Source organism: Trachinotus anak, unplaced genomic scaffold (genome assembly GCF_046630095.1).
Source record: "Trachinotus anak isolate AG129_WGS33_773 ecotype Australia unplaced genomic scaffold, CSIRO_AGI_Tana_v1 ptg000002l, whole genome shotgun sequence".
In the NCBI taxonomy this organism is placed as follows: Eukaryota; Metazoa; Chordata; class Actinopteri; order Carangiformes; family Carangidae; genus Trachinotus; species Trachinotus anak.
The window spans coordinates 16,757,297-16,779,431 of NW_027273853.1; the positions used below are offsets into that span (position 1 = coordinate 16,757,297).

The window sequence follows — 22,135 nt, forward strand, 5'->3', positions numbered from 1 at the left end:
AAGCATCTGGGTACACCCAAAGACATGACTAGTTTTAATTGTCTAATAATGAAGCTTTGAAATCTCAAATCTTAATTACAGTGTAGTTACCTCGGGGTTGTTTGTGGTGTGGTGCTTGATTATTCTGTCCTCCACTGTCTCCTAACATATTGCCCTTGTCCTGCAGTTTGCTCAATGCAGATTTCTTCAAACATGGTCAGCGTGATCAGAGTTGAGCTTTGATATAAACAGAGGAGTGCAATTGATATAATTCTGTAATCCAGTGCCTATATATGAAGTGAAGAATTCAGACTTATACTGGTGGCTTAATTCTTGACCATGTTTTCAGGACACTTAGTTTGCTTTTCATCATTCAGCTTTCCCATCATTCATGCTGCTTTCATTATGTATAAATACTTTATATTTGAGGATAAGCCCAATTGATTTAAATTATTTTATTGACCCTAATAACTGAATAAACATAAAAAAAAAAGGCAACAAACTATCTTCTTAGGTATGGTGAAGGGCTGCATTACAACATTGTTACTTTGAGACATTATCTTTTCTCACAAATGGGAATATGAACACTTTTCCAGAAACCACTCTGTGTAAGCCAACAGGTTTCCATTAAAAATCAATTTATGGTTCAAATAATACAAAATAAATGACAAACTCATATATGGATTTGTTGGATTTCAATACCATGCAATGATACTCATTAGGCTTTGTACTGTGTGATATGTATTGGTGCAAATGCATGCAGTATTACTGTTGAGTGAAAACCTGTTCAGTCTTCAGGATAGGATAAAATATAAAGACAATTATCAAAGAATTAGCAGGTTTTAGTTCTGTAGAAAACATAGCAGCTGTTTCAGAGTTATTACTTTACACTAACTTCTAAAAATGGGGAAATCCGCTCTGTATTTTACTTAGTTCATCTATTTTTCCCAAAATTTCTACAGTCAAAAGGCAATTTAGAAGACATATATTAAATCTATATTGGCATATTCAAGATGTTCACTTTGTGCTGGTTGACAATTCAGTTCTGTTATAAAAAGAAAGATGCCAGTACATAAATATCTCCAGAAACCAGCTGGCAGGCAAGCAGTGGTGTTGCCCTAAATGTTCCCTCTGTCATCACACGACAATAACGGAGACAAAGTTCAGGAGTAATATTGGCTACTGGACTGTAGGCTTTCACAACACCATTGTTTAGATACAAGAAAGACACTGTAATACTTTTGGCTCATCTCTGAATGTATCACTAAAAAGAAATGTGGGAGCATTTTTGGGGTTTGTTGAGACAAGTCTGTGTGCGGGTGGAGAGGGTTGGCACAGAGTTTCATTCACAGCAGGACCAGGTCTCGTGGCACTGACAGCCTCATGCGTTGGAGTCCTCATCTGTTACACTGGGGTTTGGTGAATTTGAAATCTCTTTGAAGAATTCATCATCTTTCAGCATGCTCTGGTAAAAGACACAATGCAGATATAAAAATTAAACATCAACTTCACAATCAGAATATAAATTATATTTATATAATGGTATCGACAAGTACGAAGTGCAATGTGTCCTTGTCAACCCTCAGATTCTTACCGTCAGGTTTTGAATACCCTCGGAGAAAGCTCCGATCTGTCTCACAGTTCCCTCAGAGTCCTCCATCTGTGCAAAGAGAAGTAGCCCTCAGACTTAATAAACTGAGACTGACAATAGATTACAGAAACCAGATACTTCTACTGAATATGAAAAAGTCACTCTGCAGGCAACACTGGTGAAAATGCTCACAGAATAGAGAAATATGATCAACTGTTATTAAAATTACATTGTTTTCCCAAATGATGCACATAGTAAATGCTTTTGACACATGTAGTTTTCAGATGTGCATTACATGTAATTAGACACATAACTGATATAAAATCATTCAATTTGATCTTTGAAGCACAAGATCACCTGTTCTAGCCTGTCAAGGTCGTCCTCATAGATTTGGAGCTCGAAACCTTTCTGGAAGCTTCTTCCCTTTGGCATCTCCACATCCATCGGACACACGTACTCCTCGCTCTCATCCTGCTTCTTCTTCCTCAGACTCCCAAAGCTACCAAACGACAGTTTCTTTGGCTGGTATGAACAAGGAGGAAGAAGATATTTATATAGCTACATTTAGACATACAGAGAGCAGAGAACATGTTCCTCAAAAAAATCTTCAACTTTATTTATTTATTTATTATTCAACTAATATTTTCAATAAGCTGTGTGTTACCTTGACTTTAGTGGTGGCAGTAAGCAGAGTGTAATCTGGGTTTTCAAGACACTCCTGTTTGAGCTGCTGGGCCTCTGACCCAATGAGCAGGTTGAAATGTGTGGCAAGGTGGCGACGCAACAGAGTCTTGTTTGGCGGGATGTTCAGCAGCAACGCCATGGTCTCAACGTTGAACCGTGGCTCCAGAACCTGAGGAGAGGGGCGATGTTTAGGAGTGGGTACATTTGGGGGGTCTGTATTTCCCAGCAAGACTGAACACCTGACTCTCTCACCATCAGGCCTCCGTGCACACCACTGCCTCTTAAGTTGGGAGCGTATTCAGCAAGGTCCACAGACCGCAGCCACTCCATTACCCTGTGGTTGGTCCACTGGGAAATCTCTGCTGGAGTAATGTTGTTCTATGGACACAAAGTGCAGAAAAACGGTGAATACATCACAAATTTGAAAACTAAGAGCATGTTTACATAAAGCTGTGTTTTATATGTCAAACAGCAGAAACGGCAGCTCAAACCTCATCAGATGGCCTACGGCGCAAGCAGTTGGGCTCGTAGTTGTTGAGTCGCAGCACTTGTATAGCTCTCTTGATACTGAGGTGATGCAGGACACTCCCCACCTTCAGAGAAAGCAGGTCATCCTGAGGGAAAAAACATAATGACTGAGTGTAAAATTGAAATAGTAACAGTTCTGCTGAAGCTGTGACAAAGTATATTATTAAATATAATAACAGCCATTTAAGTGCAGTGAACAATCAAGATTCCCTGGCACAGAAACCTCTGCAAAGACATCATAGTTTGAGCCAGTAGCTTCAGCTTTGTCACAAGTATCACAGAGGTTGAGACCAAGCCATCTCCACTGGAGCTCAGACTCTCTGTGCACTAATCCTAATGTGAGATGGCACTGGAGTCGTCAGACCTACTTATCCGCGGGGTCTGTGGAAGAAGAGCATGTCTCTTGCCAGGACTCACCACTGTCATGTAGTGCAGCATGCGACCATCCACCCTTCCCTCATCAAACTGGGTCTTATACTGAGGCAGACCAATGTCATCCAGCCATCCTGAGAGGAAGAGGGATGAGCAAAATGTCATGATGAGAGATATATATTTATAAAAAAAACAAAAAATCTGCATCAGATTTCCTATGTGTTTAACTGGCAGCTGGTACTCACTCGTCACCCAGTTGTAGTCCAGCTTTCCCTTATTATCCTCCTCCTCTGAGCCGAGGGCCTGCAGAGCTAGCTGCAGTTTCTTTCTGTGCAGCGGGTGTTTGATGCCCAGCTCCTAGACATCCACAAGAAGACAAGTAAGGACTACACATCCCCGGGTACTGCACAGTACAGTTCAACAGAAACAGTGCGATGCCTGCCTGCCAGTCTTAGCAAACTTATTAAATTCTTCTGCTTCAGCTCACCCTCTCCAGGTCCTGTTGTGAGGCCTGTAACAGAGTCTGTCCAGAGGAGATCCATACACGTGCCATGTTCACATAAAGACCGAGACCCTGCTCCTGCAGCCAGTCACACACCTGGTCCTTTGACCAGCGTGCAAAGGGAGCATCAACATCACTAAGAAATGAAACAGAATAGAATAGAAAAACAAAAACATTCAAAATGTATGCAGACACAGCATTGTGACAGTATAAAAAGGTAAAAAACAAATACAAGTTTAAATTGTGAGATATACTAGACACATCTTTGATGTCTCCAGACAAAGACTGCTTTGTCAGAAAACCCTGCATTATCTCTCAATTCAATGTACACCAGATTTAAAACAAGGAAACCACATTCTGAGTCTCATTATTCAGGTTGAAAGCAAAGACTTACTTGTTGACTTGCTGGAGGTCACGAGACCAACCCAGTCTGGGTCCTGCTGTGGCTCGCACTCCACCCCTCTTGAACTCACCCTCTGGTAGGTTGTCATCCAGGTTAAACGTGGTAGACTGGCTTCTTTTTAACCTTAAACATATGACATTCAAGTTTAAGTAGTATATGAATAGTATATGAAAGAATTACATGTATATTGATTATTCTTATACTTAATTAAAGAGTTACTTAAAATCAAGATTCTTGGGTCATTTTCTACTCACTTCCCAAAAAGTTTCTTTATTCCCTTGGACTTTTTCCTGCTCTCTGGGGTCGTAGGGAGTGTGTGGGTGCTGTCGCTGTTAGTCGACCTCTGTGGCAACCCGGCCAGATCCAAATGGTCAGTGCCCTGTCGCTCTGTTTCAGCTGTACAAACAAATGACAAGAATATAATCAACTTCATATGCATCAGTGAGGGAGACACATACAGATCGGTGGAGACAGAGTTGCTGCATGGGGCAAGAAAACACTCAAGACAGACACATGACCACTCCTAGACCTAGACAGACTGAGAGGTCATCAGACACAGCTGATGTTTGTCCTACACTAGAATAAAATAGTTTTATTTCATTAGATAAAAAGGAAATTCATTAGTTGTTTTGTTTAATTTTTTTAGTTCGGGGAGTGGGGGTGGGGAGGGCATTCAAGATCCAAATAAACATATTAGCTGATAATCTGGATCTCAGCACAGATTTGTGGTTGGGGAAGATTTTGACAGAAATAAGTGTAAACAAATACATGCAGGCACACAGGCAAATCAACATGACTGTATGTTGGAAAGACATTTGTGCAACACTGGGTGTGAAAGAGCGTGGTGGTTAAAGCACTGCAGCTACTGAAACATGATGATAAAAAGATGTCAGCTGATGAATGAGTTAAAAAAAGACAAAGATGTACAGTCATACAGGATATATTCAGTAGCTTCCTTTGCTTTCTTTGGAGAACTACTGCAACCCTACAATGACCTGTGGTCTATACTGTACCTAGCATAGGCGCACTTGCACTCCGGCTGCGGTCTTCGTGTGTTACAAAGCACACGCAACACACGACAGGGTCCAACAGAAAAAGAACAAGACAAGAGGGCAGAAATTATGATTGAAATAACAACAGGATTGTGGAGGTGGAAAAAAAAATAGACACATGTGTACAGTTCACACACACACACACACACACACACAAAAACACATACACAGGACAAAGGGCATACAACAGCACAGAAACAGATTTCCAAAATTAAATGGGGACCACAGTTTGTGTGGGCTGAAAATTATGGTGCATATAGTATATTCCATGGGTGTGGCTTGGGAAAATAAAATGTGCAGAAAAATCTCCAAGAAAATCTCACTCTGTAGTACACAGCCAGTCAGGTCCACAGTCAACTTAATGTCACACATAATGACATCACATACAGGCTGAGTCACCTTGCAGACGTAACTCCTCATCTGACTGCCAAGTGATGTGGCATGCTCTTACCTAGGTTAGGAGTGCTGGCTGTTTTCTTTCCCCCGCGGATCTTGAAGAACCCCTTTCCAAAAGATGAACGAGCCTTTCTTGAGCCAAAGCTGTCGTCCTCTGTGCTGGCGGGCAAGGTGGCAGAGGGACTCAAAGGTGGCTTTTCACTCATCTTACTGAGTTCTTCACTTGTATTCTGCAAGAAGGAAAAAAAAAAAAAACAATACTCACATACAGTATCAGTGTTTACACATGCTGTGCTGGAAGTTCTGGTAGAGTAGAAAATTCTGATGCACATATTCATAACAATAGTTGTCAGAAAAGTACCGATATACATATATTTTTGGCAAACATCACAAATAAAAAAATACCTTTTCATTATTGCTCCTGTCGCTCCTATCCAAGTGGTCCTGGCTTCCAGCCTTTGTGGTATCTTGGCTGCTGAGATAACAAATCATAACAACACACACGCTCATGGCAGTGTAGCTGAAATATTAAGCTTGTCTCACATGGTCATGAGAAGCAGCAGTGTGGGGCTACATGATATGAACTGCTGTTACACACTGCTGTTCTCAGCCCTAAAATCATATACATCCAGCACACACCGGGCATTTTACTCATTAGTATTCATTCATGGAAATGAGAGTGGCACATCATATACAAGATAACACGAGTAAAAATGTTCAGTATCTGCTTTAACTAAAATTACCGCCTTGCTACCGCAACCAGCCAAGTTGCAAGAATTATCGTCACAATCTGAGCTACAGCATGGATGTTTTTGCAGTTAAATTGTGTCATAATTAGAGTATGAATTTGTCCAAGATTGTCCTTTGTGAGGTCACAGTGACATTGACCTTTGACCACCAAATTCTTATCAGTTCATCGTTGAGTCCAAATGAATGTTTGTGCCAAATCTAAACATATTCCCCCCAGGTGGTCTTGAGATATTGTGTTCACTAAGCCAAAATTGTGTTATGTGACCTTTGATCTTTGATCACCAAAATCTAATCACTTCATCCTTGAGTCCAAGTGGACATTTGTGCAAAATTTGAAGAAGTTCCCTCTAGGTGTTACTGAGATATCTCATTCGCAAGAATGAGACGGATGTACATACTTTCGACAACCTGAAAACATAATGTCGCCGGCATAACAAAAACCTATATTAGCTGAAATCTGGCTTGGAGTAAAATGATGAATGTGAGTGAGGAAAAAGTCTTTTTCATATTGTACCATTCTACATCTGTTGGTGTGGACTCGGATACTCGTTCTGGGTCTGAAGGGCTTGGGGTAGCCGAAAGCTCTTCACTCAGTCCATTTAGACCTTCCAGCTAAGCACAGAGAAGAATGAGAAAAAAAAGTCAAAATTGGACTGCGCCGTCTTAAAACATTAACTTATTCCTCTGGGGCCTCAAGAACACAGCAGTCTAAATCAGTACTCATGCTTAGTGAACTGACGGGAGAAGTTATTTAATTAATTGGATGTCGAGCCTTTCAACACTCATTTCAAAAGTGTGAAATTAAAGGGAGCTGTAAGTGTTTTACTGACCACTTAGAGTTTAATGAGATTTGAAGTTCTCTGAGGGCAAAAAGGTAAAGAGCCACAGCCAATTAGTAATTAGCAATAAATTATAAAGATAGCTCCACTGTGTTTAGAAATGAACACTTTAAATATCTTATATCTAATATTCTACATTTTTGAAATACTGAAATTGCTTGTGAAATTATGTTGGAATACAACCAGTTTTGCTGTATTTGTAAAATTTTTAGTATTTACTTTTCCAATAAAGTCCCCTCCACTTGTGAATGTAAAATTAGTTTTTAGATGCAAACATTGATTACAACACATCATATTACACTGTACAAACCTCATCTGGGCTTTTCTTTTTCAGCTGCTGAACATCTGTAACTTCATGCTTTTCTGGCTCCACAGACACAGGGTATGTTGACATGAGTGCGAGGGCTACATCACCATGACTCTCAGCATACTCATTATCTTTTGTTTTCTCTGGAGTGATGAATGAACAAGATGTAGCAGAAAATAATGTATAATTTGTCCTGTTAAATAAGAATCAGCTGTTTTATTTGGCATTAATATACTCATGTAAGAGCTCTGAGCAACAGAAAGAAAGGTAAGTTCAGATCTTACAAGACACACAAGTCAAAAGAAATTTTCTGCAGAAAGCTAGAGAACAGATATGTGTATAGTATCAAACAGCCAGCTCAGAGCAATACAAATACACCCACAGGAATACAAGAAGGTCAACAGAGAAAAAAAAAAAAGGTTGTTTCCCAGTCGAGAAGTCTGAAATGTAGGAGCGTCCTTTAACACAGGGCAGTTTTCAAAGCAGTCCTTATGTTCAATCTCAGATTAACATACATTTGACAAATATGAAGCTGACTACTTGTTCCTTGTGGTGGATTATCTCTATCTGTAGCTTCAAGTCTCTGCAAGGTGAACTTCATACTATACAGATATAATGCCATTGGTTGCCTGGAAAATTGGAAATCATTATAATTGGAAATCAATATAATTAAAATGGCTGAGAGTATAGACAATATCTGGTTAATATAAACCATCCAAAATCCAACATCCTGCTTTCAAGGCTGACTTACTTTAGTACTTTTTTTTATCTCCAACATTAAGTTAATGTTATTCATCTACTCTGACTGAAGAGATGTCTCACCTTTTTTACCTTGCACTGACATCACCATGTCTTGAACTTTCTTATACCGTAGCAGCGACTGCTTTAGTTCCTCAATTTTACGATCCTGCAAAGGAAAAGACAATTAAAACACACCGCGAGGCAAATTTTTCAGGAAGACAGTTGAATCACTTGGTGTGATACAAAGAGAATCATAACTTGTCAAATGTACCTTCTCTTCATTGGCTGCCATCAACGATTCAACTGCCTTTTTCATTCTCTGCACTTCCACATCTAGTAAGGCAAGAAAATGATTAGAGACAAAGAACTGTAGCACTCACAGTGTGAAGCTTGAGGGGGGTAAAAAGTGGGGATGGATAATAAGCCTGAACACACAGGGTGAAACTTGACAATACATTCTGAAATATTACTGACAGTCATTACAGTAACACAACAGCCACATTCTTAGTTTTTTTAAGAATCCTTCAAATTGATACCAAATCCTTGTGTGAGCAGGTGTTTCACATATTTCACTTTTGTAGAACATTTTCACTTTTCAGAGCACACACTGTGCCACAAGGCTCTGTGAGTAGTCAACCCTCAACATTAACAATCTTAGTTTTATTCAGGTTTTTCCCCATATATGTATTATCTCCAAAACAAAGGAACTTCAATGTGTTGTCTAACAAGAAACAAGCACACACTGATCACTGCTTTTAAACTTGTTTGAAGATGTGTGATATATATATATATATATATTTATCTGACAAAAAATAATAAAAAACGTGTTACTCTTATAGTGGCCATCTCTTATACTGTAGACTACAACATGTGCAGAGTCATAGTGAGGGAGTGTGTGCACTGAGTGAAATGAAATTGTTCTACTTAAGTGTAAGATCACTGATGGGGGAAGGCACAGATATGAAGACAGCACTCACAACAAACATACTGTCACACAACACTGAGCATGACAACAACATTACAGGTTAGCAGGGCACACACTGGCTGTTGGTGTGAGCAGTTGAGGGTACAGAGGAGCTTGGGGACAGGTATTGAGGGGTACAGGAGGTGATTATTGTTGGGAGGACATGAGGCAGGAGGATGAGTGAGCAGCCTGAATAGTTATGACAAACAACACAGTTAATTCCTCATTCCTGTTGAAAACACAAAAGCAGACATTCCTTGTTGGTGTTCCAGGAGGGACACTAAAAACACACTCAAAAGGGCTTTTGGATGACCTTAGATTTGTTCAGTTCAAAATCAGAAAAATAAAAGTTTAACAGAGGTGTGGAGCTCTGTGGTCAGGTATTAGCACTCCAATAGGTTATAATGGACAAGCAGAGTTCAGATGGCTCATGCTCGTTCATGCAAACAGGGGTTGGGATGGGTGCAGTAATAAAGTGCAATGATAAACACAAACATAAAAACCCCCCTTACGTTTTTCTTTCAGCCTCTTTCTAAGAGTTTCATCTGGATGAAAGACTAAACAGGACAAAGAATTATGAAACAAAAACTGGTTGGTTGCAGATTCTGACTTCTTTTAAAACTTAGCCTAGTGCTTTGCTAGCTATACACAAACATTACCATTCAACCATATAACATTAAGTTGAACATGTTAGGTTAAACATCATGCATGCTCATCTTCAGTGAGGCCTGTGATTTGACTGGCTTTCCCACCTCTCTCTGAGGGATCTGCACTGCTCGAGGCGATGGCTTTGAAGCCTGTCTCATCCTGTAGTCTCCTCATCTCTCCGTCTTTGCCCTCCAGCTGCCTCTTCAGTATGGCTAGCTCCTCCTGTCCAACAGAGGACAACAGTGAAGATATTTCCTCCACACAGACCCCACCTCCCCCACCTCACCTCCATACTACAAACAAACCACAACACAAAGGTTCACAGGTGCTGACGTGGCATACAGACACGCAGGCCACACCTGCTCTGAGGGGTAACGTGTGTGAGCTGGGTGGTAAGCACTGATGTCTGGGAAGGCTATGGTAATGACAAATACAGGAGACATGTTTAAGTAACCAGAACAGGAATCAAGTGTGGAGACAGAAAATTAAATTGTGAAGAGATTTTAAAGATGATGAAGGAAATCAGTGGGATGAGTGAACAAACAAAAACAAAAACAGAACTCTTGCCAACTCTTGAAAAAATTACAGAATACCTGTGGTTTCAAAAATGTGAATGCTTGATAGAGCTGGTGCAGACTTAAAGAAGTGGTTTTCTCTGACTACACTTTCCTTTTTTCATTTTACTATACTACAGAGTTCAATAAATTTACTTAATTGTTTCAAACAATCACATTATTTTTGCCTAAATCTTGGAAAACTTGGAAACTGCTCAAAAACAAATTTAATGTTTCTTTTTTTCCCCCTCAAAAATAAAAAAAAAACAGAACAGGAGCCAAAGGGAGAGGTCAAAAACCATAATCATACAGCAAGCACAACAGTCATCCTGAGTAAAGCCAACCTTCAGAGCCTGGAGTTTGTGCTCCTTCCTCTGTTTCTCATACTGCATCTGGCCCATTTTGATTTTCAGGCTAGAAAGCTTTGCCATTAGCGACTAGCAGTAGAGAGACAAACCAAGGAAGAAAGAGAAAATAGGGATGCAAGAGGTGAAAGATAAGAGGTCAAGTAGGTGGAATACCCAAGATTGAAACCAAGATATTTACAGTATAAAGCACATTTAAAAATAGACCGTGTTGATCAACCAAGGTAAAACATTGAACATCTTACACCCTCATATCCAATGAACAAGGAGTCCTACAGGTCAAATGGGGTCATAGCAATCATAAATAACTACATTCAGTGCTTTAAAAACAGCAACCAGACTCTTTGAACCAGAATAAAATGAACAAATCATAGAAGCAGACAACGAGTTGATGTGATGTCTTTTTGACCTGACTAATAATGATGCACAATAGCTGTGCACGAGAGCTATACTAATCCAGGAAGGACAAGATGATGGCATGAATGATGTTCTCTGAATCATGAAAGAAGTGTAAAGCTTGGATTTTAGAGGATATGTAAAAAGTTACATATTCTTGTGAAGTGGTTAAGCAGTGAACTGGCCCATTTTAGTTTTGTTGTTTGTAACTATTTCAGCCACAAGAGGTTCCCATCAAAAAGTTTGTTCAGCTGAAGAAGACAACTCCTGGAGATAAATAAACACCCAGGAAAGAATAATGACAGTCTTGAATAGTTTTTCATATAAACACTGGAAGCGTGCAAACTTCACTCTGACAACTCACCTTTGTGGATTTCAGTTTCTTTTCGTACAGTAGTTTTTCACTCTCCAGATCTGTCAATCTGTACCGCAGTTCATTAATTTCAAGAATCAAATCCTAAAAGAATAGAAAGTGCATATCAGAGAAAGGTAGCAAAATAGTAAACACACCTAAAATACTGGTAATACTTTAAACTCATACTGAACTCAATTAATTGGATCTGCATATGGCCCTAAGGGCATGTGATAATAAGATGACTGCAACTCAGACGATAATACAGAAGCCTTATTTCTTTTCAAATGGCTGTTGGTTTTCTAGTATGTATTGTTTTATGGCAGCTGTGCTTTTGATGCCTGTAATTCCTTAGAGAGGAGCTGCCTTGAAGTAGCAGCAGTGATACAATAAGTGGAAGCTACTTTTGGAAAAGAAGTGATTTATGTGCTGTGAGGTGCAACATGGACAGCAACTCTTTGTTCCAATGGAGTGAAAGTGAGAACCACGCTGCTGCAGCACTAACATGACGGGTTGGAAAGCGATCCAAGTATTCTGCATGGTTCATCTCCCAATATCTACCAAACTAATGATTGACATCTTAGATGACGATAATGGCAATAGATTCAAACAGAGTCAAAAACAAAAGGTAAACCACTCTGCACACCAGTCTTTCATCTATAATAACCACAAACACAGCAGGCATATTTCTCTTGGCTAGTTCTGTGAGTGCTCTGACTATTTTTCTTACTCGTCAAACAGCTGCTCTGAGACTCACAGTAAAATAAGACGTCCCTCTCCCACACAGGTGTCAGACAACATGAATGAGTGTTTGTTTGGTGTGAGTGGGAAAGTAAATGTGTGTGTGTGTGTGCGCGTGTGTGTGTACTTAGGCAAGAGAGAAAGGACACATGCAGAAACAAAGAGGATTCCTGTCCTAAGAATTATCTCACATACCTCATTGTCCCTAAATCTGTCGTCAAAGTCCACTCTGTCCTTCTCCATGCTATTTAGCTTCAGCTTTAGGTTGGACACTTCAGACATTAGTTCAAGCTTCTGGGTCTCCAATGCAGTTCTGCACAGAAGCTCCTACAATTATAAATGAAGAGTGTTACACACAAAAAAACTTTGTGTCTGTCATGTAGTCAGTATAGGCAACACAAATAACATTAGCAGTATGGGTAATGTTTTGTAATATCTAAAATAGTAATATGGCCACCAGAAAGCAATGTGTGTAGTCTTGTTGTTTGCTCTAAAATGGTTTGGTGATGATTTCCAAAAACATGGAGGCTAAGTGCTTAGTTCTAATGGTAGACATGGATAGCTGCCAGCATCATCTCAGCAGCTGACTGCAAACACAAGGAGAAGCTCCTCCTATGACAAACATGCTGAGGTGACCTCAGGTCTTTCAGTTGAATATACAGTGACTCTTGGTCTTTAGTGCAAACAATTTGTCTTGAGCTATACTGCATATGAACCAGTCTCTCACTCACTCACAAACACAAACACAAACACAAACACAAACACAAACACAAACACAAACACAAACACAAACACACACACACACACACACACACACACACATACTTGTACTTCCATCTTTGTGAGGACACTCATTGACATAATGCATTCCCTAGCCCCTTACCCTAACCTTAACCTAAACCTAAGCCTAATTCTAACCATAACTCTAAAACCAAGTCTTAACCCTCAAAATGTGATTTTAAGGTGTCTCAAAAAGTGAGGACCGGCCAAAATGTCCTCAATTTCCCAAAATGTCCTCACTCTGTTAGTAAAATACTTTTTTTGGCAAGTACAAGTACAAGTACAAGTACACGCGCACACACACACACACACACACACACACACACACACACACACACACACACACACACACACACACACACACACACACACACACACACACACACACACACCTGTTGCAGCATCTCCTCAGTGGCATTGAGTTTCTCCCTGTGCTCATCCAAACACAAGTCCAGGTCCCGAATCTTCTCCCCCTGAGCTTCCACCTGGTCTGTCAGCACACTCACCTGCATGGAACCAAGCAATTACTCTTTTTTAAAAACAGGCATTTACATGTGTCTGTAGTAAATTAAAAGTAAAAGCATAAATGCAAGATCTGGGATTTTGTGGCACTGGTAAAATTATTGAATATTGCTGGATGGGTACCTGAAGCACCAGAGACTCCTTATCACTCTCTAGACGGGAAAGCCTTTCCTGGTAGTGGTCACCCCCACTCAGAGAGATGTGTCCGTTGGACTGCATAAACAGAAGAAGACATGAATTGGACAAAGAATCATAAGAGGTGATTTTAGACCTTTAAAAATACAGACACCGGGAAATAATGCAGGTAAGTTTATTCATTCTGCTGATCTTAAAAGCCTTGAAGGTTTCAGTGCCTAGTTATGATTGCAGATGAAAGGCTTTATTTAAAGTGTGACTGGTTACACTGCTTACCCCTGCACAAACAAAACCTTACATGGCTGAGAAGAAGGTTCACATTCAGATTGCTGTACAGAGAGTGAGTTACAGCATTACACAAAAACTCTGGCATTTATCTGGCCTACAGCCCATCAGTCTCCCAAACACCACTCTGGTTCCCAAGATGTCAGCATGTTTCTTGCAGCACGCTAGCTGCGACATTGACAACACCAGCATTTCATCTTGCATTCTCAGGAAACTCAGCACAAGAGGGACAGTCATGTTTCCTCTTAGAAAACAAGTTAGTCGTTACTTGGACACAGGATTGTTTGCACACACTTGTCTGCATTCATAGAGTTTGACTGCAGCACAGAGAGTGAGCTTCATCAGCAGCAAACCAGATGTGCTAAAGATCGTTTGGAGCACATTGTGTCCAGTCATCACAAACAAAACCTCTTTCATGACTACACAACCTAAAGTGATTCCAACAAGAAGTGTTTCTTCCTTTATAAATATGTCAAAGGTAAAATTAGAAAGAAATCTCAAAGTAACCCAAAGCTTTAAAAAAAATGCTGAATGTCATCGGCACATATATAGAATGGAATCACTTTCATGCAGTTAAAAAGCAAGAGCCCTATATTTTACCCCTTTTATGTCCAGATAAACCGGTTCTGTGACATTACCAGTGAAACTGATCTGCCCTAAGGCTACACTATTCTGATGAGGACAAAAAAAAAGTTCCATGTGACATGTAGAATGTGTATTTTAATGGTCTTTCATTTAGAAACTCCATACCTGTGCCAGTTTAATTACTAAATCTATTCAATATCACTAGCCATGTTATTTCACATATCTCATGAGTCTTATGACGTATTTATGTGTCTTTCTAACACACAAGGCTCTCACCAGGTGACCATGGAGCCACTCGACCAGACTGTCAGCTGTGGAGTCAGGGATCTGGCAGCGAAGACTCTCCCTTTCCTCTGTGTCCATCAACTCCAGCACACCCCTAAGGTCTTCCAAAAGGTGAAGTGCCCGCAGGTTGCCCATGAAAGGAGAGGTGGGCGACTGGCAATCAAACAACCCATTGGAGTAGTCCAGAGCCTTGGAACCTGAGGTAAAGAACCACAACAGAAGAGAGGAAAATATTAAGAGGAGCTAGAATCCAAACACAGGCACAGATCCACCATCTCATACTTCACAAAGTATAAAAGTAATAATAATGTAGTTACTAAATAGCAGTCTGCCATTGTAGCCTCTGCTAAAGTAAATAATAACAATCAACCCAGTTATTTGAAGACAACCGTTAATGGCACTGCTTTGACATCTGACCCTTGGGAGCCAAATTCAGTGTTTCTAAAGTCCCTATAGCACAATGTTGTTAAATAGTCCATTGATACACAATACAAGTTAAATTTACACAAATTTATCAACACCGTAAGAACATGGACTTAGTGGTGCAACAGCTGTAACAAGACACCAGACTCTTATCAATGTTGACTCAACCTGGAGGAATTATATTATATAACGCTTCCAGCTTAACTCCATATACAGTGCACTCAGAAAGTAGTCAGACCCCTTCGATTTTTTCACATTTTGTTATGTTGCAGCCTTATAGCTAAAATAAAAATATTTTTTCCCCCTCATCAATCTAAACTCAATACCCCATAGTGACAGCGTGAAAACTGAATTTAAGAAGATTTTTCCAAATATTTAAAAAAAGAAAAACTTAAATATCACACTGTCATAAGTATTCAGACCATTTGTGAAAACACTTGAAATTTAGCTCAGGTCCCTAAGGTGCATGGATTGCCGCATTGATGGTCGTTCTTCTAGAAACTTCCCCCAGTTTTTCCAAATTATTACTATTATTTTTTTTTAGTATAGGGCTGCAACATAACGAAACGTGAAAAAACTGATTCCGAATGTACTGTCTATATAGCTTATATATCAGACACAGTTGCTTTATACTGTAACACAACTGGAAAAGAAAAAAATCACAACACGACTGCTTGAATAAAATGTTATGTTGATGGATAATCCCATAGGAGAATTTTACCTGCTATGATGCCATCCATCTGTTCCAGGGCAGCTGCCAACATGTCACTGGCATCAGACATCATCTTCAGTCACTGATAAACCTGTAAGGAGACAATTAACAGCCACCCTGTATTTTAGTCATTCTGAAAACTAAAAATGTTTATTTTCACTGTTTTTATGAAAAGCATCAGAATACAGATGTTGAACTGAAAAGCACAATAATTAAAAATCCAGTGAAGAGGTTCATTTAAATAACATTTTATTCATTAAGAACCTTAAGAACCTTCATAAAAACCTCTGAACTTGCAATATGCCAATGACACATAAAAGGCGAGTAAGGAATATGACATAAAACATGAAGGAATTTAAAATTAAAACATTTATGTTTATTGTGACTACAAACCCAGCAGCCCGATGCGCTAAAAATAACAGTTTAGTCTACAGAATAACAAATCACTGTGGCAGCAGCTCTGTGTGCTTGAGATGTGAATAGCACAGTGTAGGATGAGGACAAATCCAGCAAACCAGCTACAGTTGTGTTCAGCTTTCAAGGCAAAAAAAAAAGTGCAGTAACGTTGGCGTTAAGCATGTCATTACAAAGTGTTCCCACCCAGGAATTAGGCTATAACTGTAGTACATCCTCTATGCCTAAAAAAGGCAGTGCATGGTAAAATAGCATGTTTGTGCAATGGGTTTGACTGTATAAAAACGGAGAGGGAGAGAGAGAGATCTTATGTAAATTTTGTCAGAGTAAGGCTAATGAATAGTAGTGCATTTCAGAATATCAATCAGGCCATTTACCTAAAATATTGGCACAATGAATATCCTGCCAATGGGACACTGGACACTCTGTTTGGAGCTCAGATACATTTTAGTGTCCCAGTCTTGGACATCTGCCCAAAGAGCACAGCAGTCCCTTTCTCTCTGGGTTTTTAATCAAAAGGCTTTGCTGTATATTCATGCGTGCACAAACGTGCATGCACAGACACTCATTTGCACACTCACACTCCCTCACACGCATACACCTTTTCCTTTAATCAGCTGCCTCACATCCTGGGAGTGCCCAACACTGGGATGTAGGACCATTTTCAAACTTTATGGAAACCACCCACAGACCTTACACTGTTATTTCAGCATTCCTGTGGACACATTTTCCATTATGTGTAAAATAAGCACGCACTGAAAAGTAAGGGTCGTCACAGCAAAGTAGCCTGAGAGGAGATGAGAGGAACCGTCAGTCAGCTCTGTAGTAAAATACTCAGTGGTTTCCAACAATAAAATTCTGAATGTGGGTACCACTGCCTACAGTAACTGTTTGTCCTACTTCTTGTACAAATGGGACAAGCAGACATACAGTACACCATGACATTTAAAAAAAGGCACAGTAATATACAGAGTCTATTTGGGTAACGTACAAAATTGAGTTATTTCAGAATAGACATTTGAATGGGTGTGTTTCCAGAGTGACCCTAAAAATGTCATGCTAACTGAAAAACTATCAATTGCACTTGCAATACCTATTGTCAGCAGTAGCACATCAGTGGCATCTTAGCAGAAAGATGCAATGTTGAACAGAAATGCAGAAAGAGAAGAAGAAAAAGAAATAGGTACTCCATATGCACAAACCCATTAAGGCAAACCCTTGTGCACAAATACTCTAAAGAATAAAAAATTAGGACTGCAATTGACCGTTATTTTCATTACTGAATAACCTGTGAATTCATGGATTAATCACTTGGCCCATCAAATGTCAGAAAATTGTGAAAAATACCCATCACCATCTCCTGACAGCAAATATCAAATAAATTATTTTGTCCCACCAAAAACATCATCGATTAATCTTCTGATAATTTTCTCAATTAATGGTTTTGCCTGTAAGAGCTGGTGATCTATTTTGATAGCTTGTTGTAGTAAACCTGCAGTCCAAAATCTCAAGATATTCAGTTTACCAAGATATGACAAAAAAAAGGTCATATCCTCACATTTGGAAACTGGAACAAGTAAATGTTAGACATTTTATGCTTGAGAAATTACTATTAAAATTAAATGATTTTTCAAAGTAATTGGAGGTTAATTTCATATTAGTGTAGATTAATATCACATAAAACAAAGATCAGCGGAAAATTCAAGATTTAGAAGCTGAAATTAAGAAATAATTAGCTAATAGTTTCAGCTTAGAAATAAGGTTGGAACAGGCTTGCCTGAATGCCATGATGGTTTTACTTTTCCAATTCAATTCAAGCATAAACTTCAAATTAAGGACAGACCTTCATTACATCTGAGAGAACTGATCCATGCTGTGGTGGATCAGGAGGATTCAGGAATCAGGACGGGGCACAAAACTACAGCCAACCCACTGTACTTTCAACGACAGATGCAATAGCAGAAATCCAGTCTTGAAAAGCAGACAACGCAGAGTTTGGATCATGACTCAAACTGGAATGAAGGCCTGCAGGGCAAACCCCTCAAAAATCTGAGTCAGCTTTTCTCTCACAGCAGAAAGGCAAATATGGGTAAGGTTAACACATGGCTTTCCGCAAACAAACTTCAAACACACCAGGCCAAGACCAGACATGCTGCTCGGAAACCTGCTGCCCATGTGTCAGTCAATGCTAAACAAGCGTGAAGACCTTGTCTGAGCACTTCTATGGCTTCATCCTGGATCCAGTGGACCCAAAGTTAAGCACAAAGAACACCTAATTACAGAGAGGTGCACTGTGTCCTCAAGTGCTGGGATGCCTCCATGGTATCTGAGTCATATGTAAACAAAAGAGAGTTGTCTAGGAAGCAGACAAGGTGAATTCACCTCCACCCTCTTTACTACACCAGTTTATCTCTTAGGTCAGAAACTATTGATTATTCTCTCAATCAATTAATCATTTGTTAAGTCAATGTTAGAAACCAGATGAAAAATGTGTCTTATTTCCCAGAACCCAAGAGGATATATTGCTATTTCTGTTTGACCAACAGTGTAAAACCCAGTTAATTATTATTATTATTATTATATATGACAAACAACAGCAACAAATCATCAAATTTGAGCAGCTGGCACCAGCTGGCATTTTGCTAGAAAAAAGGTTGGAAATTATTAATCGATTATCTGAATAGCTGCAGATTAATTTTCCATCAATTGACTTTCTGACTAACCTTTTCATATCTATTGTGGGTTTTTTTGGTGAATTAAAAGGGGATTAAGGAGGTTGAGATCTGTACCTGTATCAGCCCTGAAGTATGTATTCCATCTGTGCAAGCTTACTATCAAAGGAGACATCTCAAAAAAATCCCAACAAGCAAGCATCATTCTCAAAAACAAAGTCTCACTGTCTGCCCTTCTATAAGCACCACTTACCACCAACCATAAGACACACAGTGATGGCTATTGTTCATGGTATCAGGGTATTTTGACTGAAAGGCATGAGAAGACAAAAGACAGAAAGAAAAACTGCAATGCATGGCTACAGTACGCATGGCATTTGCAACAGCACCTGCCTGCCTTCTGCCTCTTTTCAGACTGAAAGAGCCTCAAAACAAAACTGAAGAAAACATTCAAAAAGCAGTCTTGCCCTTTGGTGAAAACAGCCATATAATTCATGGAGACATGAAGAGAATAATGAGCACAAGAGGGGAGAGAGTGGATCACTATAATGGCTTTTCAGATCCATCAGCTCTGGTCCCTTCAGGCAGGGAGAACCCATCCTCACTGGGCACTTGAAAGAGAGCTCAAGTATAAAAAAGAGAAAATCTGTAATGCCTCAGTTGACTGACTGGTAAACTATGGTCTTGCACACACAGGAAATAGAAAACAAAATAGAAGCATTAAAGCCACTTGTCTCTGAGGGGAGAAAGTGTTTACAGCAGCTATGCAACTGGTTTTAACAGCCTGTGTTGAGATGAGTTGCACTGGTGGTAAAAAGGCCTGGGGAGAGAGGAATTTACAATCCAGGCATAAATCATACAGCACTTTGCTTTAGTTTTTCTTTTTTTTTTAATTTTTTTATTTATCAGGGTTTCAAAGATAAATCTGTGGACATGAGGGAATAAATCCAAGTCTCACCACATAATGACACTTTCCATGTTTTGATTCATGCAGGCCTTGACCTAGTCTTTACCTTCAGACAATGTTTCCAAGAGAAAAAGCTTTATTCTGGCTGGCCTACCTCGTCCTGTTTTACCTCACACAGTGAATGCTCAATTCATCACTGAAAACCTCAGAGAATGCTTGAAGGTAACAAGCCTTTCTTTAGGCATCATCTTCTGTAGGTGTATTAAGGCATTAATCACAGTGGTGTGCCATAGACAGGATGTTTGTAATAATTATATGATGAATAAATTGTCTGCTGCGATTTAATCTTGTGACAGGGCTTGTGTTATTGTCTCCAAGTGTAAGGGTGCATGAAATGAAGCAGTGCGGTTAGACGGCCGTGTGTCCAACGAATCACTGGGTGCAGACACAGTTGAGGCATTCATCAGCTGCCTGCGGGGCGCTGCTCTGGAATAACCTGCAGCTATTTCCAACTTGCGTGAGCAGGCAGAATACACCATCACTAATTTTATGCCGCCACACAACAAGGCCTATACGAAAATAAGATGAAGGTGTAGAGCTGAAGGAGCCTTTTCTCTATCTTTAGACAGGATGGAACTAAAAAATAAGATGCACACAAGGCATCTGTGCAATGGGTGATACAGTGTAAACACACGGAGAAAAGATGGAGATTGAGTTTATTAAACAAAGGGCTTCCAAGTGATAAAATCTTCAAGAATTTTTCCTGCCTGCATGTATGCAAAAGCAGCAGTGCATTTATGTTGGCAGCAGTGCACATTCTTTTCATATTACTCACAACTGCACTGTTCTTACCTTGACTTAGAAGTTAGCACTGTTTGACATTTATGCAAAAAGAAACGCAGCACTGAATTGCACACATGTGGTACAGAGGGTTAGGTTATGTAAAGCAAAACAGCTGACGGTTACACAATTGTTTTGGTGTGTACAACTCTTCCCAGCACCTCTCCATATTAATAAAATCACACTTGTTTGTTGCAGTTTTGCAGGACAGCTTCAACATTTTTTTTAGCATTCCTCCAACATAAGTTACTTGCATTTTTTTTCAACAGTAAAGACAGGAAGAAGCTGAAATAAGGAGCCCTGGGGCTTTAAAAGAAAACTCCATAGTCAACTCACACAAAGAGTCACCAGAAACACCATACCTAACAACCTCATGAAGTCTCCTCCACTGCAAAAGCAGGAGTAAATTTAAGTCAAAACTATTAAGATAATGGGGATGTAGTGAGTACTGCAGCAGGGCCACTATCTTGAGAGCATCCAATATCTGGTTTGCAGACAAGGGAGAGCAAACAGTTTTAAAAGGTCGACAGGAGGGCAATACAACAGCTGCTCAAATTCCATAACTTTAAAAAAAAAAAAACTTAAGACACAAACAAAGTAACTTCCCTTGGTTTACAGACTGGGCCAATTCACATTTGATTAACACCATCAGCTTCTGCACCAAAGCAATTCTCGCCGGTCAGCTCCACCTAAGGCAGATGGATTGTAGTCTGTGTAAATATACATGGCCTCGGGTAATGGGATTAATTTACCACAGCGTGCGGCAGAGTCTGGAGCTGTGGCAAAGTCATAAACTAATGTTAGACCGACTTTCCTCACGTCGGGAAGCTTCCGTTTGACAAACTGCTGCCCCATCGTTGTGGTGAAGATGAACATCTTTAGCTTTAACTTGCAGAAAAAGCCGTTACCTTTGAACGAAGCGTAATAAACGTTAACAACGTTTGCTCACAACTTTTTCTCACCGTGCTAAGGACCAAACGAGAGAGAGAGAGAAAAAAAAAGTGAAATCTAACTACCGGTAACTTGTGGCGATGCCAGAGGATGGTTTGAGGACCGTAAATACAATGTCAGCATCGCAGAAAACCTAAACAAAAGTGACCGTTGGCAGTTAACATGCGCATTTATCTGCAGCAGCCGTTTGTTTCGACAAAAACCTAAGTTAGTGGAAAAAATAAATCACATCCAAAACATCATTAAACTCACTTACCGAGACTATGCTCGAAGAGGTTACAATATTTCCGTAAGTTTGATTTCTTTTATGATTTAAAACAACTCCACGGCGCTCGGTTTCCACACGTCTCCTTGCCCACCAGAACTACCCCGCGTCCGTCCACATCGCTACGCCATGATGTCGAAGTGACAGACTCGCTGGAAAACTTTGGACGTCACAGCTGGAAAACCCCGCCCTGCA

The 22,135-nt window shown here is 39.8% G+C and overlaps 1 protein-coding gene across 8 annotated transcripts; it reads right to left on the reverse strand.

Moving 5' to 3' along the window:
- Positions 1–414: 414 nt before the first annotated feature.
- On the reverse strand, positions 415–22,091 carry ppfibp1b (PPFIA binding protein 1b). 8 transcript variants are annotated; one of them, XM_071502487.1, is made up of 28 exons: positions 21,932–22,091; positions 15,901–15,982; positions 14,748–14,953; positions 13,590–13,679; positions 13,337–13,450; positions 12,360–12,491; positions 11,436–11,528; positions 10,655–10,747; positions 9,861–9,978; positions 9,621–9,665; positions 8,416–8,477; positions 8,226–8,310; positions 7,407–7,546; positions 6,772–6,869; positions 5,913–5,979; positions 5,563–5,737; positions 5,073–5,105; positions 4,314–4,455; positions 4,051–4,182; positions 3,642–3,792; positions 3,400–3,511; positions 3,200–3,288; positions 2,746–2,868; positions 2,507–2,632; positions 2,235–2,423; positions 1,928–2,092; positions 1,574–1,639; positions 415–1,444 (listed from the first exon to the last, which is right to left on the reverse strand). In XM_071502487.1, the coding sequence occupies exons 2-28, from the start codon at positions 15,962–15,964 to the stop codon at positions 1,361–1,363; spliced, it is 2,994 nt and encodes a 997-aa protein (XP_071358588.1). In that variant the 5' UTR covers positions 15,965–15,982; positions 21,932–22,091; the 3' UTR covers positions 415–1,360. The 8 variants fall into 8 exon arrangements, with proteins under 8 accessions (XP_071358588.1, XP_071358578.1, XP_071358613.1 ...); XM_071502477.1 differs by having other exon boundaries at positions 5,913–5,982; XM_071502512.1 differs by lacking the exon at positions 10,655–10,747 and having other exon boundaries at positions 5,913–5,982.
- Between the last annotated feature and the right edge of the window lie 44 nt (positions 22,092–22,135).